Source organism: Dipteris shenzhenensis, chromosome 22 (genome assembly GCF_047967505.1).
Source record: "Dipteris shenzhenensis isolate YYH24624 ecotype China chromosome 22, Dip_SZ_1.0, whole genome shotgun sequence".
NCBI lineage: Eukaryota > Viridiplantae > Streptophyta > Polypodiopsida > Gleicheniales > Dipteridaceae > Dipteris > Dipteris shenzhenensis.
Genome location: NC_141617.1, coordinates 29512755 through 29537284, shown reverse-complemented (window position 1 = coordinate 29537284; position 24530 = coordinate 29512755). Strand labels below are relative to the sequence as shown.

The 24530-nt window shown below is 46.3% G+C and overlaps 1 protein-coding gene across 3 annotated transcripts in view; it reads right to left on the bottom strand.

Annotated features, from left to right (window-relative positions):
• LOC147887968 (uncharacterized) overlaps positions 1–24530 on the bottom strand; it is a 320694-nt gene that overhangs the window by 235404 nt on the left and 60760 nt on the right. For all 3 annotated transcript variants that reach the window (XM_087393486.1, XM_087393485.1, XM_087393487.1), the window contains exon 7: positions 6867–7024. In XM_087393486.1, coding sequence (XP_087249612.1) covers positions 6867–7024 — 158 coding nt within the window. The remainder of the gene's footprint in view (positions 1–6866; positions 7025–24530) is intronic.

The window sequence follows — 24530 nt, the reverse complement described above, 5'->3', positions numbered from 1 at the left end:
CATGGAGACATGAGCAGACTTCTTCCTTGGCAAATCTCTCTCACAGCCCTATTACGGAGTTCTTTCAGCCATATCACTTGGACCCCCACAAGACGAAGCCTTGACATGATTGTGAAGGGCTAAAAGTGCAGTCCTGAACTCTGTGTTGGTTAAAGGTGCATCAAGCAAAACATGCATATCCAGTTTCACCAACAAAGGGATGCCCTACCAAATAACATGTCTAGCATCCTCTCCATCCTGTGTGTCAGGATCTGCAGTAAGAAGGGCGGCATAAAAATATGAAGCTATGCGCATGATGTCATCTGGATTTGTTTGTAAAACCCCATGTGAGTCAATAAGTTGGGATACACTCTCTCTACTATGTCTAGGGCCAAGAGTAGAGAAAAAGTGTTTATTGACTCTACCACCCATCTGAATCCAGAAGGACTCCCGTGCATGAAAGGCATACTCTACTCTCTAATCAATAAATATCTGTTGATGAGCCCTTGCTCTCCGGAATCCAAGCATCTGAAGGCCGTTTCTGCTCTTCCCTCTGCAAAGCTGCCAACTGTTGGCAAACACCAATCTCACGTCTGAGAATATCTCGTCTCCCGGTACAAGCAACTGAGTGGTAGAAGTCGCTTATACCAAAAAGGGCAGCAGCTACATGTGATGGAGATGGCTGCCTATCCTAGACATGAGAAACCCATATCTGCAGGGCTGCCTCTGTAAGGTCCTCCTCTGTGTACAAGGCATCTGGAATCGTGATGCTAGCAGACCGGCCTCTCAAGTGAGGCTCTGAGATAGCCAGCACAATAGGAAAGTGGTCTGAAGTGGAAACCCCAGCAGCAATGCATACCGATCCACCTCTGTCTAGTGCCCCAATCATCTACATAGAATATGTCAATGTGTGCATGAATAGGCATCTGCTGCCTCCTATTCGACCAAGAGAACAGGAGGGACTGTGGTTGAATAAGAAAGGCATCGTCCAACCAAGTATCTCTGCCACAGTAGTGAGAAAGGAAGGCATCCCAAGCTGCTCTCTCCAAAGAGTGAAGTCCTCCTTCTCTACCTCCTTTTTTGTCTTAGGGTAACTCAAACATGTTAAAGTCACCTCCAATCACCCATGAATCCGCAATGGGGACCCAGGAGAGCAAATCCTTCCACATAATGACACGTTCCCCTCTAATGTTGGAGGCATACAGGTTAAGGAAACCAACCTTACGCCCTCCAATCAAGAGAATAATCCACTGAGCCCTAGAGGGGATAATGACTCCGTGTCCAACAACTAAGGGGAGAACCGATTGTGAAACTGAAATAGAAGTGCCTCCCCTAGTGCCCAAGGCAGGCGACTAAAAAGTATGGCCATAAAGTAACTTGCTTGACTTGGTACAATCTCTAGAATCCACTTTGTGCCCTGAAAAAAAATAATATATCAATGGAACCCCCAGTAACACCTGGATGAAGCTGATCCCGGATCACCTGTCTGCGGCGGCGATGTGGGACGCCACCTAGGCCCTGTATGTTCCAACTAACAATCCTCATCGATGGGAGGATGTAGAGTGGAACACCTTACCCGACCTAGTGGCGGAAACAAACACCTCCTGCTCGAGGAACGAGGAATAGAACCAAGTGGCGGAAAATCAATAGTAGAAAGAACCCTGCCACCTGAGGCCCTGTCAACAGGAAACCCAATCACTGGCTCACCAAAAGTAGAGGGCATAAACTCCTCCTCTGGGAAATCTAAAGCATCTGCCAAAGCTGAAAATGAGTTCCTGTGAATTAGGCCAGACACCGGAGTGCGAAGGATCCCTTCTGAGGGAAGAGCATCAAGAGTGTAAACCATCCCCTTCCCCCTATCCAAGGGAGAAAGTGAGGACTGCTCCAGACGATCCTGTGTCTACACGGCTGCGGAGACCTCTATTGCCTCGGGGAGAGTATCAGGCACCGCTAGTTCCAGGGGAGAAGCTGCAACCGGGGAGGAGTCGAAGCTGTGAAGCGTCTCGGACTGTGTGAGGTGAGGCTAGAGGGACAGCCCGAGGTTGAAGTAGAGCCCACTAGTGTATCCTTGTGAGCTGAAGGTGGAATCTGCACATGAACCGGAACCCACCGGTATGCGGCGGGTGAATAGGAGTTATACCACTACCCTGAGGAGGACCGCCCTGTCGAGGTCGAGGAGAAGGTGCTGGACCTGTACCACCCCCCTATCGAGGCCGAGGAGCAGGTGCTGGACCTGTACCACCCCCTGTCGAGGCCGTGGGGTGGTAGCTGTACCAGAGGGCTTCTTGGGCCTTTTCTTCTTCCTGGCAAAGTGTCCAATGGTCCTGCATATCCTGCACTGTTCCTGCCTGCCTGCAATCTCTACTCTCTTGTGAAAAAAGGAACCATCCGGGCGCTGGTAACATGGTCCATTGTGAGGTTGGGATCCTTACGGAGGACCCTAACTCTAGGTACCCCATCAGCCTTGGTTGCCTCTACTGCAGTCAACGGCAACCTAGGGAGAAGTGGGATCTCAACAACCGCACCGAAATGATCCCCAATAACAAAAAGTCAATGGTAAACCTAGGGAAGCCCGGTAAGATGGGTGTGAGGTAAGATGGGTGTGATGCCTATTCATGCACGCATCGACATATTCTATGTAGATGATTGGGCACTCGACAGAGGTGGATCGGTATGCATTGTTGCTAGGGTTTCCACTTCAGACCACTTTCCTGTTGTGCTGGCTATCTCAGAGCCTCACATGAGAGGCCGGTCTGCCAGCATTAGGATTCCGGATGCCTTGTATACAGAGGAGGACCTTACTGAGGCAACCTTGCAGATATGGGTTTCTCATGTCTAGGGTGGGCAGCCATCTCCATCACATGTAGTTGCTGCCCTTTCTGGCATTAGCGACTTCTACCACTCAGTTGCTAGTATCAGGAGACGAGATATTCTCAAACGTCAAATTGGTATTCGCCAGCATTTGGCAGCTTTGCAGAGGGAAGAGCAGAAACGGCCTTCAGATGCTTGGATTCAGGAGCGCCTTGCTGCAGCAAGGGCTCATCAGCAAACATTACTTGATCAGAGAGCAGAGTATGCCTTTCATGCACAGGAGTCCTTCTAGATTCAAATGGGTGGCAGAGTCAATAAACACTTTTTCTCTACTCTTGGCCCTAGACATAGTAGAGAGAGTGTATCCCAGCTTATTGACTCACATGGGGTTTTACAGACAAATCCAGATGATGTCATGCGCATAGCTTCAAATTTTTATGCCGCCCTTCTTATTTCAGATCCTGACACACAGGATAGAGAGGATACTAGACAAGTTATTTGGCAAAGTATCCCTTTGTTGGTGAAACCGGATATGCATGTTTTGTTTGATGCACCTTTCACCAACACAGAGTTCAGGAGTGCACTTTCAGCCCTTCACAAGGGCAAGTGCCTAGGTTCGGATGGCCTCACCCCTTCTTTCTTCATTGCATTTTGGGATATGATTGGAGACTACATTACATCGGCCCTACAGGGCATTTGGGATTTGGGCGAGATGCCTGGGTCACTTACAGAGGGTCTCATACACCTTATCCCAAAAGGAGGTTGCAGAAATTTAGTGTCCTAGTGGAGGCCTATCACACTTTTGGGGGCATGTTACAAGATTCTGGCCAAAGTAATCAGCCTTCGATTGCAGCCCCTTCTCCTAGATCTCATTCATGACACTAAGATGGGATTTGTGCATGGCAAAAGCATTTTTGATAACATTTTCTCCTTTTGGGAAGCTTCAGAGTGGGCCATGCAGAGCGGCCAGAATCTAGCCATTCTACTCTTGGATTTTGAGAAAGCTTATGACAGAGTAGATTGGGGTTGTTTGGAGGGCACCCTTCTACGTTTTGGCTTTACAGATGCTTGGATCAAAGGTGTTTCCTCTTTGTACACATCAGCCCACAGCCAGGTACTTATTGGTGGGATAAGGGGTGAGAGATTTCAAATTTCCAGATCGGTCCATCAGGGATGCCCCCTCGCTCCTTTTCTTTTTTTGTTCGTGGCTGAAGCTATGAGTATCTAATTAGATCTCAAGCGGACATCTTTGGCCTGAGACTTCCCATCAGAAGGGAAGAGGAGCTACTTGACACTGAGTTGGCAGATGACACAACAGCTTACTTGGGTGCCACATCATGGATGCTCACTTCTTTCAGGACAGCATTGGATTTATTTTGCTTGGCGGCGGGGGCGCAGATAAATTGGCATAAATCCAATGCCTTGGGTATAAAGGGGTGTGCCAGTAAGGTATTTGGGCTGCCAGGTCGGCATGGATATTTCTTCCACGCAGGAGTTTGCTCCCGTGTTGGAGAGCATTAGGAGGAAGCTCCTTTTTGGAGCTCAGCCAAGCTGGATCTTGCCTCTAGAGTTGTGGTGGTCAACCAGGTCCTCTTGGCCATGGCTTGGTTTGTTTGTTCATGCTCGTACCGTTCTAGGGATTGCATCACTCAGCTTAGGAGACTGATCAAAATTTTTCTTTGGAGTGGGCTTGATGGCACAGCAGATGCGTTAGCCAGGGTGGCTTGGGAGACCCTCATCCTACCTACACAGGAAGGGGGTCTCAATATTATTGATCCAGATTTACATGGCAAAGCTTTACTTTGCAAGATGGTGGTGCGGGGACTTATGCTAGGGCAAGAGCCGTGGAAGGCATTTCTTATTAGCAGCATACGGACGTACACACCTTCTTTAGGAGGAGACTGGATGGGCAATATTAGGTGGATTTTCACCACAGCACACCTCAGGTCTCCTTCGTCCCCTTTCATGGTTGCCATCCTGAAAGCATGGGCCACTTTCAGGAGCACTCTTCGGAGGATTCCCCCTTCCTCTCGTGAAGAGATTGATAGGCAACCGATCATGTGGAATGACAGTATATTGGATGATCTTGGCAGACTACTTGGTACTTCACTCTACATGTAGTGGTCCACGTGGGAGACGGGACCCGCCTCATCATTGGGGTCATGGAAAGCTTTCCGTAGGCTTCCAGAGGAGACCAAATCTCAGTTGACAGGACATCTCGGAGGGAGTGCAGGGAGGATCTTGCAGATTGAGGCAGCCGTTCCAGCGGATTGGGTAGACACAGATGATATGCCACTCACTTGCTCCACTTGGGCAGGTGCTTTTGCGAGAGGCGGTGTTCCCCTTCAGGTTTTGGCCTTTCGAGATGCACATGGGAATGCCTTGGTTTTTAATGTGCATGATAGTGGCAAATTGTTTAGGTCCACAGAGGACATCTTGCTTGAGTCTGCCTTTCAGCCTATCAAAGTTGTAGGTCTTTTGGTGCAGGGATCACATTCAGAGTGGTTCCTCGACCCAAACCCCTGGCTTCTCTCCACCCGATCTTGGAGACTTTCGCTCTACGGGGGAGTTCCCATTAGGTATTTGCAGTGGGACCTTGGAGAGTGGGAGTGGATTGACGGAGGGCATCGAGAGAAGAGCATCCCCTTCTTTCGTTACACAGTTAGTAATGCCAGGAGATTCCAGCTCAGTAGTAGAGGTTGGAGACCTTCCAGAGTTCCCCATTGGGAGGCATTTGATATCATTGCGGATTTGTAGAGGTGGTTCTGGGAGAGACTCTGGAAATCCCACAAGAATAGAAAGATCACTCTTTTCTTTTGGCCTTCTATCCACGGTGGGATTGCAGTGAATCTTTGGAGATCCAGGTTCGGAGCCAACGCTACTTGCCCTCATTGCCTCTCTACTTTGGAGACGATTCAGCATTGCTTATGGGATTGCAAACAGGCGAGGATGATTTGGATGGGGGTAGCCACGATTTTCAGTCACTTTGCCCACTCTTCATTCTTTATGACATGGGGCTCAGGTTTGGCTTTCTCTTACGGGGCCTCAGGTATTCTATGAGAGACTTGACTCTTCTCGGGCCATTTTGATTCGACATCATCAGGTTGAGTTCTATTCTTTGGATGTGATACCACACCTTCCTTTTGCAGTTGTATATGCCTTTGTGGATACCTCTTGGGAGATTCTAGCGAGCATAGCAGCCTGGCATATCTAGAGAGCCAGATGCATAGAGGCATTGGAGGGAACTCAGGTTCATCCCTCGCACACATTTGCTAGTATCTGGACAGACACACCATACATACCTTGATGGCTATATGGACGAGTATGCAAGGAGACTCCCGTGTAGCCTCAGCAAGGAGGGCTTCTTTCGTCAGGGAATGGAAGGATTCTCCTTTCTTCTCAGAGACTCTTACAGGGTTGAGGTGGCACTTTCAGCCTTAGCCTTGGTTTTTTTCCACCTAATTTTGAGGGGGTTTATTTATCCTCATGGTTTCATGATGTATTCCGCTTTGAGCTTGCTCTCGCGGGTTTTTTCTCTTACTTAATAGAAGTGTCTTTCTTGAAAAAAAATTCTATTACATTTTGTAAACATGAGAAATCTATGAGACCCACTTTGTATTATGGTATGACAATCGGTCACAACCAAGGAGACAAATAGAGCACTTGCTTTATTTAAGAGCACTCCTGATGGAAGAATTTGGAAAATTTATCTTTATTGATCAAAGAGTCATAGTACACAATGCACAAGCACAAAGCTTGTTTAAAAAAGCATAATGAATGATTCAAAATAACAAATCAAATAAATAGTAACGTATTGCAAATCACACTCAGAATTATTCCCTCCACATTGTACATTTATCAATATAGGAGCCTCGTTTCTTTCTTTTTTTTAGATTGTCCTTATATCAAGATACCGAAAGGGTGTATAAACCTAGCCAACTGGATCAAGGCTCAACAAAGACCTTGCAATGACATAAAGATCCTTAAGCTCTTTCTATAAATGATTAAACTTGCATTCAATAGAGCCACCAACGTGATTCCAATACAGCTTTTGTAGGAGCTCGCATTGAATATACCGACTGGCTGGCGAACAGGGTGAGCCATCAACCCAGAAGACAAAATTGCTGCAGCTGGTTTTTGCAAAGATAGGGTTGCTCCATAAGGATAAACAAATTTAAGACTTTCATCTGACAATCCTGCACTGTCCTGAGCATGGACTGCTTCAGTTTCCAGCCTGCAGATATTGCAACAGAAAACATATAAGATGCACCATATGTTTTCAAACCTTTTTGAATGCAGCTGCATAAAAGATTGCATGTGAAGGAAGAGGGGAGGGTGTTGGGGGGTGAGCACGATTGCACATTCATGTGTTTATGCACTTGTTAGTTAATAATACACAACTTTAAAACTCAAAATGGTTAAGAGCAACGGTAAGGAATGAAAAAAGTCAATGATTAGGTTTTGGCCGAGTCACATTAAGGCTTTGTACTGTCCGTTTGAAAATGGCATCATTATGATGCAGTATACCCACTGCAATGCTGCAGTGCCAAGAGGGCCACACAAAGAAGTAGATATTTGTTTGTCTAACTATCATCCATTGTTGATGCCATTGAGAGGCTAAAAGACCATGAATCTAGTAGAATATCTTCTGAGATTCCGAAAAGGGTTGTGTAATCAATCCTCAATGTATATTGTAGTCGACTTCAAATAATGGCCACCTCCATTCTATCAGATCGCAGCATAGCCTTAAAAGAAGCAGACCCTGGAAAGACCTTTGAATAGGTCCAAATCGGGGAATGTCCAAACGCCAATCTCTCAATGGATCAACAACCCACAGCTTATCACAACAACCAACATGTCTACGGGACATGCTTGCCCTAAATTTGCAAACTTATAGAGATGGTTAAGTCCAAACCAAGTGTGAAATTGAAAATAGCCTCTACCCTACTTCAAAACATAGACTAAGCAAAACACATTCATCCTCTAGAGGCTTTTGGAAATTCACTTGCACGCCAGCTGCCAAACCGTGTAGAGATAATGCACACATGAGGCGTGTTCAATATTCTATGAAGTGAAGGAAATGAAGATCAATGTACTTCTACAATCAAGAACTTGCCCTTTAGGATTCAAAAGTACGAGGATCGTAGATAGTTCTTTGTTGCTCCTTTGCAAGAAGGCAATATGATCCTAGACAAGCCATGGAGGTATGATTTCCAACCACCTATGGATGCAAGGAAACATACATGTTCCTTCGAGTACCAAGGTACAAAGATCACCTTAAAGGGTGAGTCCGATGTTCCCCATGTTCAACTCTTATCTAACAAAAGAGCTAAGAGAAAAATACATACGGGAGTGACTTGGAGCGTGATGTATACTCATATTCAAAGGTTGATACAAAATCCAAAGCTAATGTGGTAATCGAAGAGTTGTTCTTGGTGACATCTCCGTGTGTTACTGAGGTCAGATATGCCGACCTAGAAACCACAATGATTATGTCTGATGTTGAGATGTGGGTCGACGAGAAGTCAAATGCCTTTGTGAAGGTGAAGGATAGCATGGAGTGCTTGGTATCTTCCAGGTGCGTGGCTGCTGATACTGACACGAGGGTGGATTCCATGGAGTGCCCTGGGGTTTCATGTTCAGATGGATGCTGCACTTCAGAAGGGGACAATACAAATTACACAAGCTATTGGTATGTGCCTCGAGGAGGTGCATGGTTTTCTTTCAGAGCAAGCACATAGGCAGTACAACGATCTGGTATGTACTTGATGTTCTTTATTTGAGCCTTTACAACATGCTGTGGAGAGACTCCACTCTTCATTTGTCTCAGGTAATGCGAGATTGGAAGGAATTAGCCTTCTTCGAAGGCAGAAGGGGAAGTGTGGGTGCTTCTTCAAATCTCTGACACAAATTGTTGGAAGGTGATGGACAAGGTGTACTCAAGCCAAAAGAGTACCCACTTGAGAACTCAGTGAGAGTTCGTGGTCCAGGTTATCTGGAGATATTCATTTGTTGCAGACCTGGGGACAACTAGAAGGTCGTGGCAGCTGGATTGCTCAAGTTCAAAGGTGGGAACATGACTGAAGGTGGTGGTGCCAGGAGGTGCTACCAGAGATGGACCTGTGTACCAGGATGGTGTGCGGAAGCGGAACCAGACCTGGTGGAGCAGGAGCCACTGGATGAAAAGCCAGGAAAAGGTTACAACATCGAAATGTTCCAGAGGACTACAACTAGGGAGTTACTGGAGCATCATCATCGATGTGTTGGCATTGGGCCAAGATGTGTCGGTGAGAGGGGGTGTTGGAAAGGTCACCTCCCCGGGGATCTCTAAGCCCCCATATGACGAGAGCATGGGGGGGTGAACCTAGGGCTTGAGAGACTGACACATGAGCAGCAGCATGGCTGCCATGTGGGCAAGAATCAAAGAGAGAGAGGTATCCCGGACAGATGGCGCAGCATGGCGGGAGGCTAGAGGCAGATACACGGCCTGCATCATGGAGGGCACATGGCGCAAGATGGCGGGAGATGGCAGGGGAGCCGGCAGCCAGGTCAGCCTGTTTGGAGGCTGGTAGGGCTGGTCACAGCCAGTCTACCAGGCCTAGAACAAGGGCAGACTATGGGGGGCTGGACCCCACAAGGTTAAAGGGCATATGGCCCTGGTTTTATAGCCGCACAGAGCAGTGGGGAGGCACGGCACAAGTCAGCCTGCATAGGCCCTTGAAAAGACAGCCCCAAAGGGGCATTTAGAGCAGACCAGGGCAGGGCTTGGTTGGCCTGTTTGGGTCGGCTATAGGCAGCCTTCCTGGTCGGTTTTGAGGACCTATAAAAGGAGGGCCTCCAGGCCCTCATTACTCATTCTCTGAAGCAGCAGATCTACAGCAGACAGGAGCAGCAGTTAGGGCTTCATTGGGCCTTTTCCCAGGAGGTGAAGGAGACCTAAAGAGGACTGCAGACTGAGGTAGTAAGTGCTGCCCACCTAGGCTGGTTTCCAGACAGCAAGGTGGACAGGATCAATCTGGACGGAAAGTCTACATACGCTCAACATGAAGCACGGGGTTCGAGTCTAGAGATAGCCCGTAGATAGGAGAAGTTCCTTGTGGTAAGATCCGAGGACCACACCATTGGTGGGACTCTGGATCTCTCTGTTTTGTATTGTGTCCATAGCTTTGGACGGAAATATATTATTTTGGTGGTTTCTATATTTGGCTGGTTCATTGTCTATTGATGAGTCTGCACATCTATGTGATGCAAATTAAGTTTGTGATTGTCTGAGAGGGGGGGGGGTCCTCTCCCTTCTGGAGGTGTTACCGGAGGCCAAAGGCCACCGGCGTGAGAAGCATGAGTGTTGTAAGCTCTAATGCAATGGATTGCGCAGAGTGCACCGTGCAGTGGTGTGTGGGTGTCGTAGGCTTTACAGCAGTGAATCGTGCCATATGAGTGCGCTATGCTAGATGATGGTCAAATGAAAAATCCACAACATCAGGGCAAGAAGAGACAGTCATCATGCACTAGTGAACAATCCCCATATACGAAGAAATAGAAGAAATGGGAAAAAGACCAGGTTGGCCGAAGTACACATCACTGGAAGAGCACCACAAATCACAAGTCACAAGAACTAGAATACACAAGTCTATCCCCATAGTGAACAGAGAGGTACAACAGCGAGCTCATAGCTCAAGCCCCTATCTTCTCCACACACTCTCCTCTCGGCGAGCTCATAGCTCCAGCCTCTATCTCTCCTCACACTCCCCTCTCTATCTCCAATGCAAAACGCCAAATGCAGAATGCCGAATGCCCCCTACTCCCCCTTGTCCTTCATCCTCATCCCTCTATTGAGATATCGAGCTCCACTCGCGATATGCCAGGGTTCGCAGTGTCCTGGTAAGAGGACTAGTGTTGCTTTCCTTTTTCGAGTTTGGGAGCAAATCTCTGCAGGTCCAGAAGTGCAAGAGTGCACTGTCTCAGATTGAGACGCCCTTCGCAGTGTGGCGAGAGGGCATTATATGCTGTGGGAACTGGCGAAGCCCTCGGTGACTTTATTTTGTTGATTCGAGGTCATTTCGGGGCCCGTTTTGGAGACGGAAGTTCTCCGCAGGCACTCAGAAAAAGGCCCTGTTTTTGTTGTGCGACCACTGTTCTGCAGGTCGGTGAAAAGTTGCCGCAGAAATTGCATCGTATGCCTATGCGCAGAGATATTGGGAGTTGCAGAATCATCCTTATTGCCTGTTGATGCGAAATCGTCACTAGGAAGTGACTGTGTGGTAAAAAAAAACCACTTTCGTCAGGTTTGCAGATTTGCCCTTGGGAGGCAAAAGCTGTGTTTTTTGCAGTGACATAATATTTTGCAGTGTTCTGTAATGGCGTCTGATTCTCTTTCACAGATTGTCACTGAAAAGCTTGACAAGAACAACTTCCAAGCATGGAAGTTTAGAATGACGAATTTCCTTATGGGAAAAGGCTACTAGGAGTTCATTACAGGAAATGAAGAAGAACCAGTTCTTCCTAATGTTCCCAATCAATAGGAAATGCAGGCATTTAAAGGATGGCATGAGAGAGCCAGAAAAGTTATGTACTGGCTGTCTATCAGTATTTCAGATTCAATGATTGTGCATATTCAGGATGCAAGTACGCCAAAGGTGGCATGGGATACTTTGGCTAAAATGTACAGCACAAATACGCAGGCCAGGAAAATGCAGCTCAAGCAGGAGATGCACAATGTGCAGAGAGAAAATATGAGCATCAATGACTACCACATGAAGGTGAAGAAAATTGCGGATGCACTTGCTTCCATTGGGTCGCCAGTGGATGATGACGATTTAGTTTCTGTGACCTTGAATGGTCTAGGAAAGGATTATGCACAGTTCCGGACATCCATTGCCGTCCGTGAAAAATTTCCTGATTTTGAGGAGTTGATTGCTCTTCTAATTTCTGAAGAGCAGAGAAATGGTGGTGCATCTTCTTCAGGAGGAATCTCAAAAGAAACTGTCTTCTACTCAAATGCTGGAAGGGGTAGAGGCAGAGGTAGAGGTAGAGGAGGCCGATCTGGAGGCCGTGGTAGAAATCAGAATATGCAGCAAACTCAAGAAAACCAGTCCTACGCAGGAGGACGTGGTAACTCTAGAGGCAGGGGGAGCCAAAGAGGTCGTGGTGGATGGCAGAGAGGCCAAAATGCAAACAGCAATGTTGAATGCTACTACTGTGGTAAAATGGGGCATATGGCTAAAGACTGCTACAAAAAGCAGAATGACATTATGAATGGAAAATTGCAGCAAGGCAATTATGCATCCTCTAGTAGACAGGGTGATGACAGAAATGAACATTTGTTTATGGTACAACATATGACAAATTCTGTGACAAGTGCAGAAGAAAGCAATGATGAGTGGTATGTTGACTCAGGTGCATCAAACCACATGACAGGTCATGCTGAATGGATGCAGGATGCAAGGAAAATGGAAAAACCAGGATTTGTGGAGACTGGTGATGATACTGCACATCCTATTGTGCAGATTGGCAAAATTCCTTTGTCTATGCAGGATGGGAAAAAGAAATACTTGTCTGATGTATTTCATGTCCCGAACATCACCAAGAACCTGGTTTCTGTTGGTCAAATGGTTGAGCAGGGCTTGCAGGTCAGATTCAATCCTCATGGATGTTTTGTTGAGGATATGAAAAATAATGGTCGCTTGATAGCAAAAGGAAAGAAGAAAGGCAGGATGTTTACGCTGGATGCGGACATGCCTGAATTGAGTGCAGCAATGTTTGCACATGGGACCGGTGTAGTTGCAGATATTGATATCTGGCATAAACGCATTGGTCATGTTAATGTACAGCAACTTAAATCAATGCAGGCCCAAAATATTGTTGCAGGATTGCCTAAATTCAAGGTTGCAGAAATGCATAAGGTGTGTGAAGCCTGTCAATTTGGAAAACAGGCAAGGAAACCATTTCCTAAGCATGTTCAAGAGAGTAAAAAGCCATTGGAATTAATCCACTCTGATGTGTGGACTACTAAAGCTGCATCTATTGGAGGCTATCACTATTTTGTCACATTTATTGATGACTTCAGCAGAAAACTTTGGGTGTATTTTATGAAAAAGAAAAGTGAAGTGTTTGGGCACTTCAAAGCTTTTAAAGCTATGGTTGAAAAAGAAACAGGCCTGCAAATAAAATGCCTAAGGTCAGATGGAGGGGGAGAGTACCTCTCAAATGAGTTTGCAAGGTTCCTGCATGAGCATGGCATAAAGCAGCAATATTCATGCAGTGATACCCCACAGCAAAATGGAATTGCAGAAAGGAAAAACAGGCATATTGGAGAGGTATCTCGGGCCATGCTAAATGAAAAAGATCTACCAGATTATTATTGGGCTGAAGCAGTTGCTACAGCAGTTTATATAATGAACAGGACTCCCACTGCAGCAATACATGGCATGACGCTAGAGGAGATGTATACTGGTAGGAAACCAGACATTTCTCATTTGAAAATTTTTGGTTGCATTGCCTATGTTCATGTGCCAGATGAGTTGAGGTCCAAGTTGGATCCAAAGGCTGAGAAGTGCGTCTTTATTGGTTATTCTCTGCAGCAGAAAGGGTATAGATGCTATAACCCTTCTACACGTAAGTTCACAGTGAGCAGAGATGTTGTTTTTGATGAGATGAGCAGCTGGTATAAACCAGTAAATGTGATGATTGATGTAGATGCACAAAATGGTAATGCTGCACAAAATTCACAGCAGCAATCACAAAATATCAGTGGACCTGCAGTGTCCTCTAGCAGTGGTTCACATACTTCGCCATGGACAGGTAGATTGAGATCAGGAGAATCTCCTCAAAGCAATGCAAATAGTGGTACGCAGGTATCACGAAAAGGAAAAGAGAAGGTAGATCAGCCCATGTTTGATGTGAATGCAGGTCACTCTTATGTGGATGGTGAATCCAGTGGCTCAGAGCAGAGCATTGATGATGAGTTGGGTATTCTTTCTGTTGTTACACCTGGAGTAAGGAAGACCAGGGATGTTTTGAGAGCACCTGGAAGTGAGCCTATTTTGCGCAGGTCTACCAGGGTTAGGTATCCTGTGGATAGGCTGAAATATGATGGATTTACAGCCATTCACTATGCCTATATGGTCAAAGTGATACAGGAACCAGAACCCACTTCTTTTGAGCAAGCCATGGGAAATGAAAAATGGGAGAAAGCCATGGATGAAGAAATGGATGCCTTGGATGCAAATGCTACATGGGAATTGGTGCCTTTGCCTAAAGACAAGAATGCAATTGGCTGTAAGTGGGTTTATAAGATCAAGCACAATGCAGATGGTTCTGTGAATAGATACAAGGCAAAATTAGTTGTCAAGGGGTATGCACAGACATATGGCATTGATTATGAAGAAACTTTCAGCCCGGTTATAAGGATGGCAACCGTAAGAGCAGCCATTGCTATGGCTGCATCAAAGGGATGGTCTTTACATCAGATGGATGTAAAGAATGCCTTCTTGCATGGTGATTTGCAAGAAGAGGTCTTTATGGAGCAGCCAGCAGGTTATGTTCATGCTATTCATCCTGAGTTTGTTTGCTGGTTGAAGAAAGCCTTGTATGGCTTGAAGCAAGCACCTAGAGCATGGTCTGACAAGATAGGACAGTATCTTGTCACTATTGGCTTTCAGATTTCCAAGGCAGATTTCTCACTCTATGTGAGAAAAACAGAGAAAGGGATTATGCTGCTTGTCATTTATGTTGATGATTTGATCATCACAGGTGATAGTGATGAAGATATCCTTCATGTGAAAATGCTATTGAGGCAGAAGTTTGAGATGAAGGATTTGGGAGAGCTGCGTTATTTCTTGGGCATTGAGGTAATTAGATCACCAAGTGGGATACAGCTCTTGCAGAGGCAGTATGGACTCGACATGCTGTCCAAATATGGGATGACAGGCTGTAAGCCTATTTCAGTTCCTTTGGAGCAGAATGTGAAGCTGAGCGCAGATGCAGGTGAGCTTCTGGAAGACCCTACTATGTACAGGCGCATAGTAGGAAGTTTGATTTACATGACTATTACCAGGCCAGATTTGAGCTATGCTGTTGGGTTGGTAAGTCAGTTTATGCAGGCTCCAAGGAAACCGCATTTGGATGCGGCTAGACGCATACTCATGTATGTGAAGTCCACATTGCAGTATGGACTATTTTATGAGGCTGGGGTTCAGATACAGTTGCATGGATACACTGATGCTGATTGGGCTAGTAGTATTTCTGATAGACGATCTACCAGTGGATATGTGTTCTCTTTTGGGAGTGTTGCAGTCACTTGGAGCAGCAAGAAACAGCCTACAGTTGCCTTGTCAAGCACAGAGGCTGAGTACAGGGGTGCAGCAATGGCTGCATGTGAAGTAGCTTGGTTGCATAAGCTACTCTATGATATGCATCAGTCTACAGATGGGCCAGTTGTCATTTATTGTGACAACATGAGCAGTATACACTTGGCAAATAACCCAATCTATCCTGCTAGAACAAAGCACATTGAGGTGCATTATCACTATGTGCGGGAGAAGGTTTTACTAGGTCTTATTGATCTAGTTTATGTCAGCACAGAGGATCAGGTAGCTGACATATTCACGAAGGCATTGGGCGCAGAGAAGCTGCGCAAGTTCAGAGACCTGCTTGGTGTGCAGGAATTGGGATTGAGCTCGAGGGGGAGTGTTGAGATATCGAGCTCCACTCGCGATATGCCAGGGTGACCGTTGTGCATTTATGTCACCGACTTGTTAGCTACAGATGCGGTTGGTACACCGCCCACGAATAATAGCGGGATGACAGCTATCCTTATCTACACTAGTTTGTGGCTCAGTTAGTATGCCACCTTAGTTAGTTGAGTTTGGTTTGAGACCCACATATAGGGTTCTTCTATTTCTTTGTACGAGAGTTCTTTTGGCTTTCACAACTAAGAAGAGGAAAACTGTTTTCAGCCTCCACCTTTGTTTGTATTCCCCCATTGTGTATGTGAGAAAGCTGCAAGTGAGACTCCTTCCCTCTCTCCCACTATCTTCACACCCTCTGCCTTGGAGGGTCCCTCCTTCGCCTAAGAATCTCCCTCCTTTCTCCGAATTAGTGAGCCTCCTATCTCCTTAGCTATTGAGGATAGCCGTTGCGCCGCTGGCTCTCTTGGTGGCTCCAGCGACTTCCTGACTCGCCAGCCTCTTCGAGTCAAGGTGGTGTAAATACTCCATGTGCATGTGAGTTGGATCACCACACCACTGAACCACTGTGCACGTCTTCACCATGTGTAACTGTAAATACTCCTGACTGCTCCATGTGCGGAGCTCACCCTCCATGTGCACAGCTCTCGATGAACATGGTACTCCTCATTGACCTTGGATATGGTACTCATGGTTGACCTGTGGTTGACATGTGTCGACACATGGTCGCCTTGGGTATGGTACTCCTAGATGAACCTGTGGTTGACATGTGTCATGCATGATTAACATGTGGTTGACATGTGTTGACACATGGTCTACATGTGGTCAACGCCTGACAACAGCAACTGCTTGGGGTGTCTCTATTGTAACAGTTTTCCCCGCCACTATCATTCACCGTCCCGGTGAATAGAAAATGGAGAGGAGTGAAGATGCAAGACATGGAATGGAATGGAAAGGAAAAGCAAGACTAGGAAAGCATAATGGAAATGAAATAATGCGAGAAAGAAATATACAACTAAGCAAAGTACTTACATGATCAAGAAAGACATGAGGCTTGATGAAAATGACAATGAAAGTACAATGCCTTTATAGGATAGGCACACACACTCTAAGTGTCAAATGTATATGGGATAAGTCCCATAGGGACACATGGCACTCTAGGATATAAAGTAGTATAGTACTACTCTAGAACACTACTCTAGAACACACTAAAAGTCACTCAAATTGACTCCATTTCCTAACACCCCCCCATGGAGGAAAGGTGAGGGACTACTGGACCCCCAGGGCAGAGTACCCAAATATATTACACTTTAGAAAGCAAAATCATGATCTCCATCATCCTCTAGATGTGGGAGACAGACTGTAAGAGCATGATCTTGTGTCGGCAGGTCATCTTCGTCTGCATCATCAGTAGTGGTGGATGCCACCTAACTGGCATGATCCTTTGATTGTTGTTGAGCAAGCTTCTGGTAACATTTGTCCTCCGTATGACCGAGCTTGTTGCAGTAAGTGCACTTGAATGGCTTGAATGTCTTTCCTCGTGCTGGTGAAGTTGATGGCCTAGGTGTCCATTTGCTGGTGGAGACAAGTGCCTGTGTAGTATCCGTTGAATAGGATGGAGATTCTTTGTTGCCGCGATCCTTTTCAAGCAAAAGAGACACCATACCTTTGAATGTAGTCGATGCAATGCGAAGTACTTCAATGGCATTCTCAAAGCGAGAAATCCCTTCCATACTTGTCATCAGGACAGCCATTTTGTCCTTGTCATCTGGGCAACACTTCAAATTGGAGAGTTGTTGAATTAAAGATTGAATTTTTGCTATATGCGCACTCAAAGTATCAGACACTAGGCTATCAGCCTCCGATTGCAACCACTTCTCCCTGATCTTATTCATATCACTCAGACGGGATTTGTGCATGGCAAAAGCATTTTTGATAACATTTTTTCTTTCTGGGAAGCTTCAGAGTGGGCCATGCAGAGTGGCCAGAATCTTGCCATTCTACTTTTGGATTTTGAGAAAGCTTATGACAGAGTAGATTGGGGTTTTTTGGAGGGCACCCTTCTATGCTTTGGCTTTACTGATGCTTGGATCAGAGGTGTTTCCTCTTTGTACAGATCAGCCCACAGCCAGGTACTTATTGGTGGGGTAAGGGGTGAGAGATTTCAGATTTCAAGATCAGTCCGTCAGGGATGCCCCCTTGCTCCTTTCCTTTTTTTGTTCATGGCCGAAGCTATGAGTATCTATGTTAGATCTCAAGCTGACATCTTTGGGCTGAGACTCCCATCAGAAGGGAAGAGGAGCTACTTGACAGTGAGTTGGCAAATGACACAGCAGTTTACTTGGATGCCACTCCACAGACGCTCACTTCTTTCAGGACAGCATTGGATTTATTTTGCTTGGCAGCAGGGGCGCAGATAAATTGGCATAAATCCAATGGCTTTTGGATCAGTGATGAGGACACTCCAGTTTGGGGGCTTGACATAGGATTCACTTGGGTTCAGAGGGGTGAGCCTATCAGGTATTTGGGCTGCCAAGTCGGCATGGATATTTCTACCACGCAGCAGTTTGCTCCCGTTTTGGAGAGCATCAGAACGAAGCTTCTTTTTTGGAGCTCAGCCAAGCTGGATCTTGCCTCTAGAGTTGTGGTGGTCAACCAGGTCCTCTTGGCCACGGCCTGCTTTGTTTGTTCATGCTGGTGCCGTTCTAGGGACTGCATCATTCAGCTCAGAAGACCGATCAGAAACTTTCTCTGGAGTGGGCTTGATGGCACAGCAGATGCCTTAGCCAGGGTGGCTTGGGAGACCCTCATCCTCCCTACACAGGAAGGGGGTCTCAATATTATTGATCCAGATTTACAGTGCAGAGCTTTACTTTGCAGAGCTTTACTTTGCAAGATGGTGGTGCGGGGACTTATGCCAGGGCAGGAACCGTGGAAGGACTTTCTTATCAGCAGCATACAGAGGTGCACACCTTCTTCAGGAGGAGACTGGATGAGTAGTGTTAGGTGGAGGCTCTGGCTCTATGGGGGAGTTCCCATCAAGTATTTGCAGTGGGACCCCGGAGAGTGGGAGTGGATTGACGCAGGGCATCGAGAGAAGAGCATCCCCTTCTTTCGTTACACGGTCAGTAATGCCAGGAGATATCAGCTCAGTAGTAGAGGTTGGAGACCTTCCAGAGTTCCTCATTGGGAGACTTTTGATATCACTGCGGATCTGCAGAGGTGCTCTTGGAGGAGACTCTGGAAATCCCACAGGAATAGAAAGATCACTATCTTCTTTTGGCTTTCTATCCATGGTGGGATTGCAGTGAACCTTTGGAGGTCCAGGTTGCCGACCCTACTTGCCCTTGATGCCTTTCTGCTTCGGAGACTATTCAACATTGCTTATGGGATTGCAGACAGGCGAGGATGATTTGGATGGGGGTAGCCAGGATTTTCAGTCACTTTGCCCACTCCCCATTTTTTATGACATGGGGCTCAGTGGCTTGGCTTTCTCTTACAGGACCTCAGGTTTTCTATGAGAGAGTTGACTCCTCTCGGGCCATTTCGGTTCGACATAATCGGACTGAGTCCTATTCGTTGGATGTGGTACCACACCTTCCTTTGACAGTTGTACATGCCTCTGTGGATACTTCTTGGGAGATTCTAGCGAGCATAGCATCCTGGCATATCTGGAGAGCCAGATGCACAGAGGCTTTGGAGGGTACTCAGGTTCATCCCTCGCACACATTGGCTAGTATCTGGACAGTATCTGGACAGACACCGTACATACTTTGATGGTCGTATGGACGGGTATGCAGGGAGACTCCCGTGCAGCCTCAGCTAGGAGGGCTTCTTTCTTCAGGGAATGGAAGGATTCTTCTTTCTTCTCTGAGACTACTACAGGGTTGAGGTGGCACTTTCAGCCTCAGCCTTGGTTGTTTTTCACCTCACTCTGAGGGGGTTTTTTAATTTATCCTTATGATTTCATGATGTATTCCGCTTTGAGCTTGCTCTCGCGGGTTTTTTCTCTTACTTAATATAAGTCTTTTTCTTGGGGGGAAAAAAAAAGTATCAGACACTTCCATTTTCAGCTTATAAAATTGCATTTTTAGAAATACCTTAGAGTTGGTGATCTTGTTACCAAATATATTCTCAAGGCATGCCCAAATCTCCTTTGACTTGGACTTGAAGTCGATGTGATGAATCAATGAATCATCTAGGCAAAGCCCGATGATTGCGATGGCCCTCGAATTGTGTTGCTTCCAGATCTTTCGTGTTTGAAGCTCCGTTAATGCCTCAAGTGCTTCATCATCTTTGATGGCATCCCAAACATTCTACTTCTTGAGGAGTTGCACTTTTGTTTGCCATGTGGGAAATCTGTCCCCCTTGAATTTGTCCACAAGGAGAGAGTTGGTGGAAAGCGAACCCATAAAGCTGGCAGCTAGGAGAGAGAAGAGTGATGGATAGAATGAAGGGCACAAGTGAGCTGAGGGAGAAATGGAGGGCTGAGGGAGAAATGGAGAAGGAAAAAAAAATGGCGCGCACAATGGAGATGTAGGAGAGGAAGAAATGGCGGGTAGAATACGGGCACCAACTTGCGAGCAGCAGCTCCAAGAGAATGTCAGGTAGAAGGAGCAAATGGCGGGTTGGAGCAGAGGTCAACGATGAAGAGGATGGATAGCTCCACGTTGAGCTGGCTGCATCATGCTTGGGCTATCAAATCATTGAGCTCCAAAACAAAATTCGCACGCAGAAACAAATTTCGTCACTTTTTGCAAGGGCTGTAACTTTTCACAGAAAACTCAGATTGCAATGATGTAAAAACGAAATTTGTAGTACTCAAGGTCCTCTACAACTTTGCTGAAGACACACTTTGCTGAAGACACAAAGCCGTGATTCTGCTTCTAGATCCAGATAGAAGTGTCACATCGTCTGCAGGTCACAGAAAGATGTAGCTGAACGAAGGAGAAGAGAGGTGGCAGATCATGGCGTGGAGAAGAGAGCTCTACATGGAATTGGAGAAGCCATTCCTCCAAGGGGAATGAGGAAGAGAGGCTTCAATGTCCTCAATCTCTTTTTTTTTTTTTTTTTGCAAAAAAGAGACTTCTATTAAGAAAGAAAGAAACTCGCTAGAGCAAGCTCTGAGCGGAAATACAATATCATGAAATCATGAGGATAAATAAAACCCCCTCAAAGTGAGGTGGAAAACAACCAAGGCTGAGGCTGAAAGTGCCACTTCAACCCTGTAGGAGTCTCGAAGAAGAAAGGAGAATCCTTCCATTCCCTGAAGAAAGAAGCCCTCCTAGCTGAGGCTGCACGAGAGTCTCCCTGTATACTCATCCATACGGCCATCAAAGTATGTACGGTGTCTGTCCAGATACTAGCCAAAGTGTGTAAGGGTGAACCTGAGCACCCTCCATAGCCTATGTGCATCTGGCTCTCCAGATATGCCAAGATGCTATGCTCGCTAAAATCTCCCAAGAAGTATCCACAGAGGCATGTACATTTGTAAAAGGAAGGTATGGTACCACATCCAACGAACAGGACTCAATCTGATGACGTCGAACCAAAATGGCCCGAGAGGAGTCAAGTCTCTGATAGAATACCTGAGGCCCTGTAAGAGAAAGCCAAGCCACTGAGCCCCATGTCATAAAGAATGGGGAGTGGGAGTGGGCAAAGTAACTGAAAATCCTGGCTACCCCCATCCAAATCATCCTCGCCTGTCTGCAATCCCATAAACAATGCTGAATAGTCTCCGAAGCAGAGAGGCAATGAGGGCAAGTAAGGTCGGCTCCGAACCTGGATCTCCAAAGGTTCACTGCAATCCCACCATGGATAGAAAGCTAAAAGAAGAGAGTGATCTTTCTATTCCTGTGGGATTTCCAGAGTCTCCTCTAGAAGCACCTCTGCAGATCCGCAGTGATATCAAATGTCTCCCAATGAGAAACTCTGGAAGGTCTCCAACCTCTACTGAAATCTCGTGGCATTACTGAACATGTAACGAAAGAAGGGGATGCTCCTCTCTTGATGCCCTGCGTCAATCCACTCCCACTCTCCAAGGTCCCACTGCAAAATATCTAATGGAAACTCCCCCGTAGAGACAAGGCCTCCAAGACCCGGTGGAGAGTAGCCAGGGTCTGGGTCGAGGAACCACTCTGAATCTGAACCCTCCACCAAAAGACCTACAACCCTGATAGGCTGAAAAGCAGACTCAAGCCAGATGTCCTCTGTGGATCTGAGCAATCTGCCACCATCCTGCACAATAAAAACTAAAGCATCCTCCTGTGTGTTTCGAAAGGCCAAAAGCTGAAGTGGAACACTGCCTCTAGTAAAAGTACCTGCCCAAGTGGAGCAAGTGAGTGGCATATCATCTGTGTCTACCCACTCCTCTGGAAGGGCTGCCTCAATTTGCAAGATCCTCCCTACACTCCCTCTGAGATGTCCAGTCAACTGAGACTTGGTCTCCTCTGGAAGCCTGCGGAAAGCTTTCCAAGACCTCAAAGATGATGCAGGTCCCCTCTCCCACCTAGACCACTGCATGTAGAGTGAGGCACCGAGTGGTCTGCCATGATCATCTAAAATATTGTCATTTCACATGATGGGTTGCCTATGAATCTCTTCACGAGAGAAAGGAGGAATTCTCCGAAGAGTGCTCCTGAAACTGGCCCATGCTTTCAGAATGGCAACCATGAGAGGGGACGAAGGTGATTTGAGGTGTGCTGTGGTGAAGATCCACCTAATACTGCTCATCCAGTCTCCTCCTGAAGAAGGTGTGCACCTCTAGAGATATGTTGTTAATAAGAAAGGCCTTCCACGGTTTCAAAAGTCCCCGCACCACCATCTTGCATAGTAAAGCTCTACACTGTAAATCTGGATCAATAATATTGAGACCCCCTTCCTGTGTAGGGATGATGAGGGTCTCCCAAGCCACCCTGGCTAAGGTATCTGTTGTGCCATCAAGTCCACTCCAAAGAAAATTTCTGATCGGTCTCCTGAGCTGAGTGATACAGTCCCTAGAATAGCACCAGCAAGAACAAACAAACCAAGCCGTGGCCAAGAGGACCTGGTTGACCACCACAACACGGGAGAAAACTGCTGCGTGGAAGAAATATCCAAGCCGACCTGGCAGCCCAAATACCTGACAGGCACACCCCTCTGAACCCAAGTGAATCCTATGTAAAGCCCCCAAACTGGAGTGTCCTCATCACTTATCCAGAAGCCATTGGATTTATGCCAATTTATCTGCGCCCCCGCTGCCAAGCAAAATAAATCCAATGCTGTCCTGAAAGAAGTGAGCGTTTGTGGAGTGGCATCCAAGTAAACTGCTGTGTCATCTGCCAACTCACTGTCAAGTAACTCCTCTTCCCTTCTAATGGAAAGTCTCAGCCCAAGGATGTTAGCTCTGATACCATATGAAGATGCAAAACATGGAATGGAATGGAAAGGAAAAGCAAGACTAGGAAAGCATAATGGAAATGAAATAATGCGAGAAGAAATATACAACTAAGCAAAGTACTTACATGATCAAGAAAGGCATGAGACTTGATGAAAATGACAATAAAAGTACAATGCCTTTATAGGATAGGCACACACACTCTAAGTGTCAAATGTATATGGGATAAGTCCCATAGTGACACATGGCACTCTAGGATATAAAGTAGTATAGTACTACTCTAGAACACACTAAAAGTCACTCAAATTGACTCCATTTCCTAGCAAGGAGAACCCGTGAAAAAGAAAAAGAAAATACAAACCATTTATATGGCCATACAATAGAAAAAGAGAAAAAATTACAGACCATGTGTCTGGCCATGCAAGTAATACCAGCAATTGTATAAAAATGAAACTTTGTAAAATAAAATGCCTCTTGCTTGAGTTACAGCAGTGAAAATTGAACAAAACAGAGGACATCATGAGGAGATCACACCATGATATTTACAATGATAGAAAATCTGCTTGTCAAAGATCCAAAAGTGGTATGAAACCAAAACAGACATAGATATCTATAGATCACTGAGGGAGGTCATCAATAGCCTTCTCCTTTGCCACCACAGTCATACCTATCTTAGGTTTGTTGTTTTCCTCGGCCTCAATTGTATTCATCACATTTCTTAGATCCTGGTACTTTGCCTTATACCGGTGGTATCGCATGTAGTAATGATCATATTGCGATTGCAAAGTGGAATGGGAAGTCTGAAGGGTGGTAAGCTGTGTACGAAGCTCTGTAAACTCATCGTCCATGGCTGAAAGCTTTGCTTCCAATTCAGCTATCCGAGAATGTGATTTTCCTTTGGCAGTCAGTGAGGAATTCAATGAGTCCTGCAACAACTGAGTGAGCTCCTGCTGGAATTTGGATACATCTGTTGTATGCTGGCTGCGCAAAGTTGCCATGTCTGCCTTCCACTCCTGTTTGTGAATGAGGTGGCGATCTTCGGCAGTACCATCAGTGTTTGCTGCATTACCATAATTGGCCTCGGTACGATCATTGGTGTCCACTGTAGTACCCTCTGCCCCTTGTCTCTGAGGCATGTTCCATCCCTCTTCACCACCTTGTGCCATACCCCTAGTCACCATTCTCTAATACCTCTGTGGGCTGTTGCAAAGACCAAAAGGCATCCTTTTGTAAACTAGTTCAGCTAGACCCTATGCACATGCTTCTTGGTTGACTTCCGATATCCTACTTGAAGTGCTAACCTCGGGATCTTCTTGTTGGCATAGTTCCACCATGTTGACTATTTAGGATCCCAGGGCTCCCATCCAATCCAAAATGACAACTTCCTCCTCTTCTTGATCAGCCCGATCCAACAAGTAGGTCGATCTTTCGAAGCCTTCTAGCGTTGTCTCCTCGCGGTTATCTTGGTCACTAACCATGCAGTCCCCACAAGCCCAATGCTCCTCTTCGACTCCTGCTTGTTCTTCAAAATCCTCTTCTCCTAGTTGTATCAGGATATGCCATGCATGTCTTGTGACCATATCTATCTCGAGGGATGCGGATCCCAAGGGCAACCGAACTTCATCATTTGACCAATCTTGAATGGCCTTTGCGGACCTCTACCAAGAAGTAGAGGACAC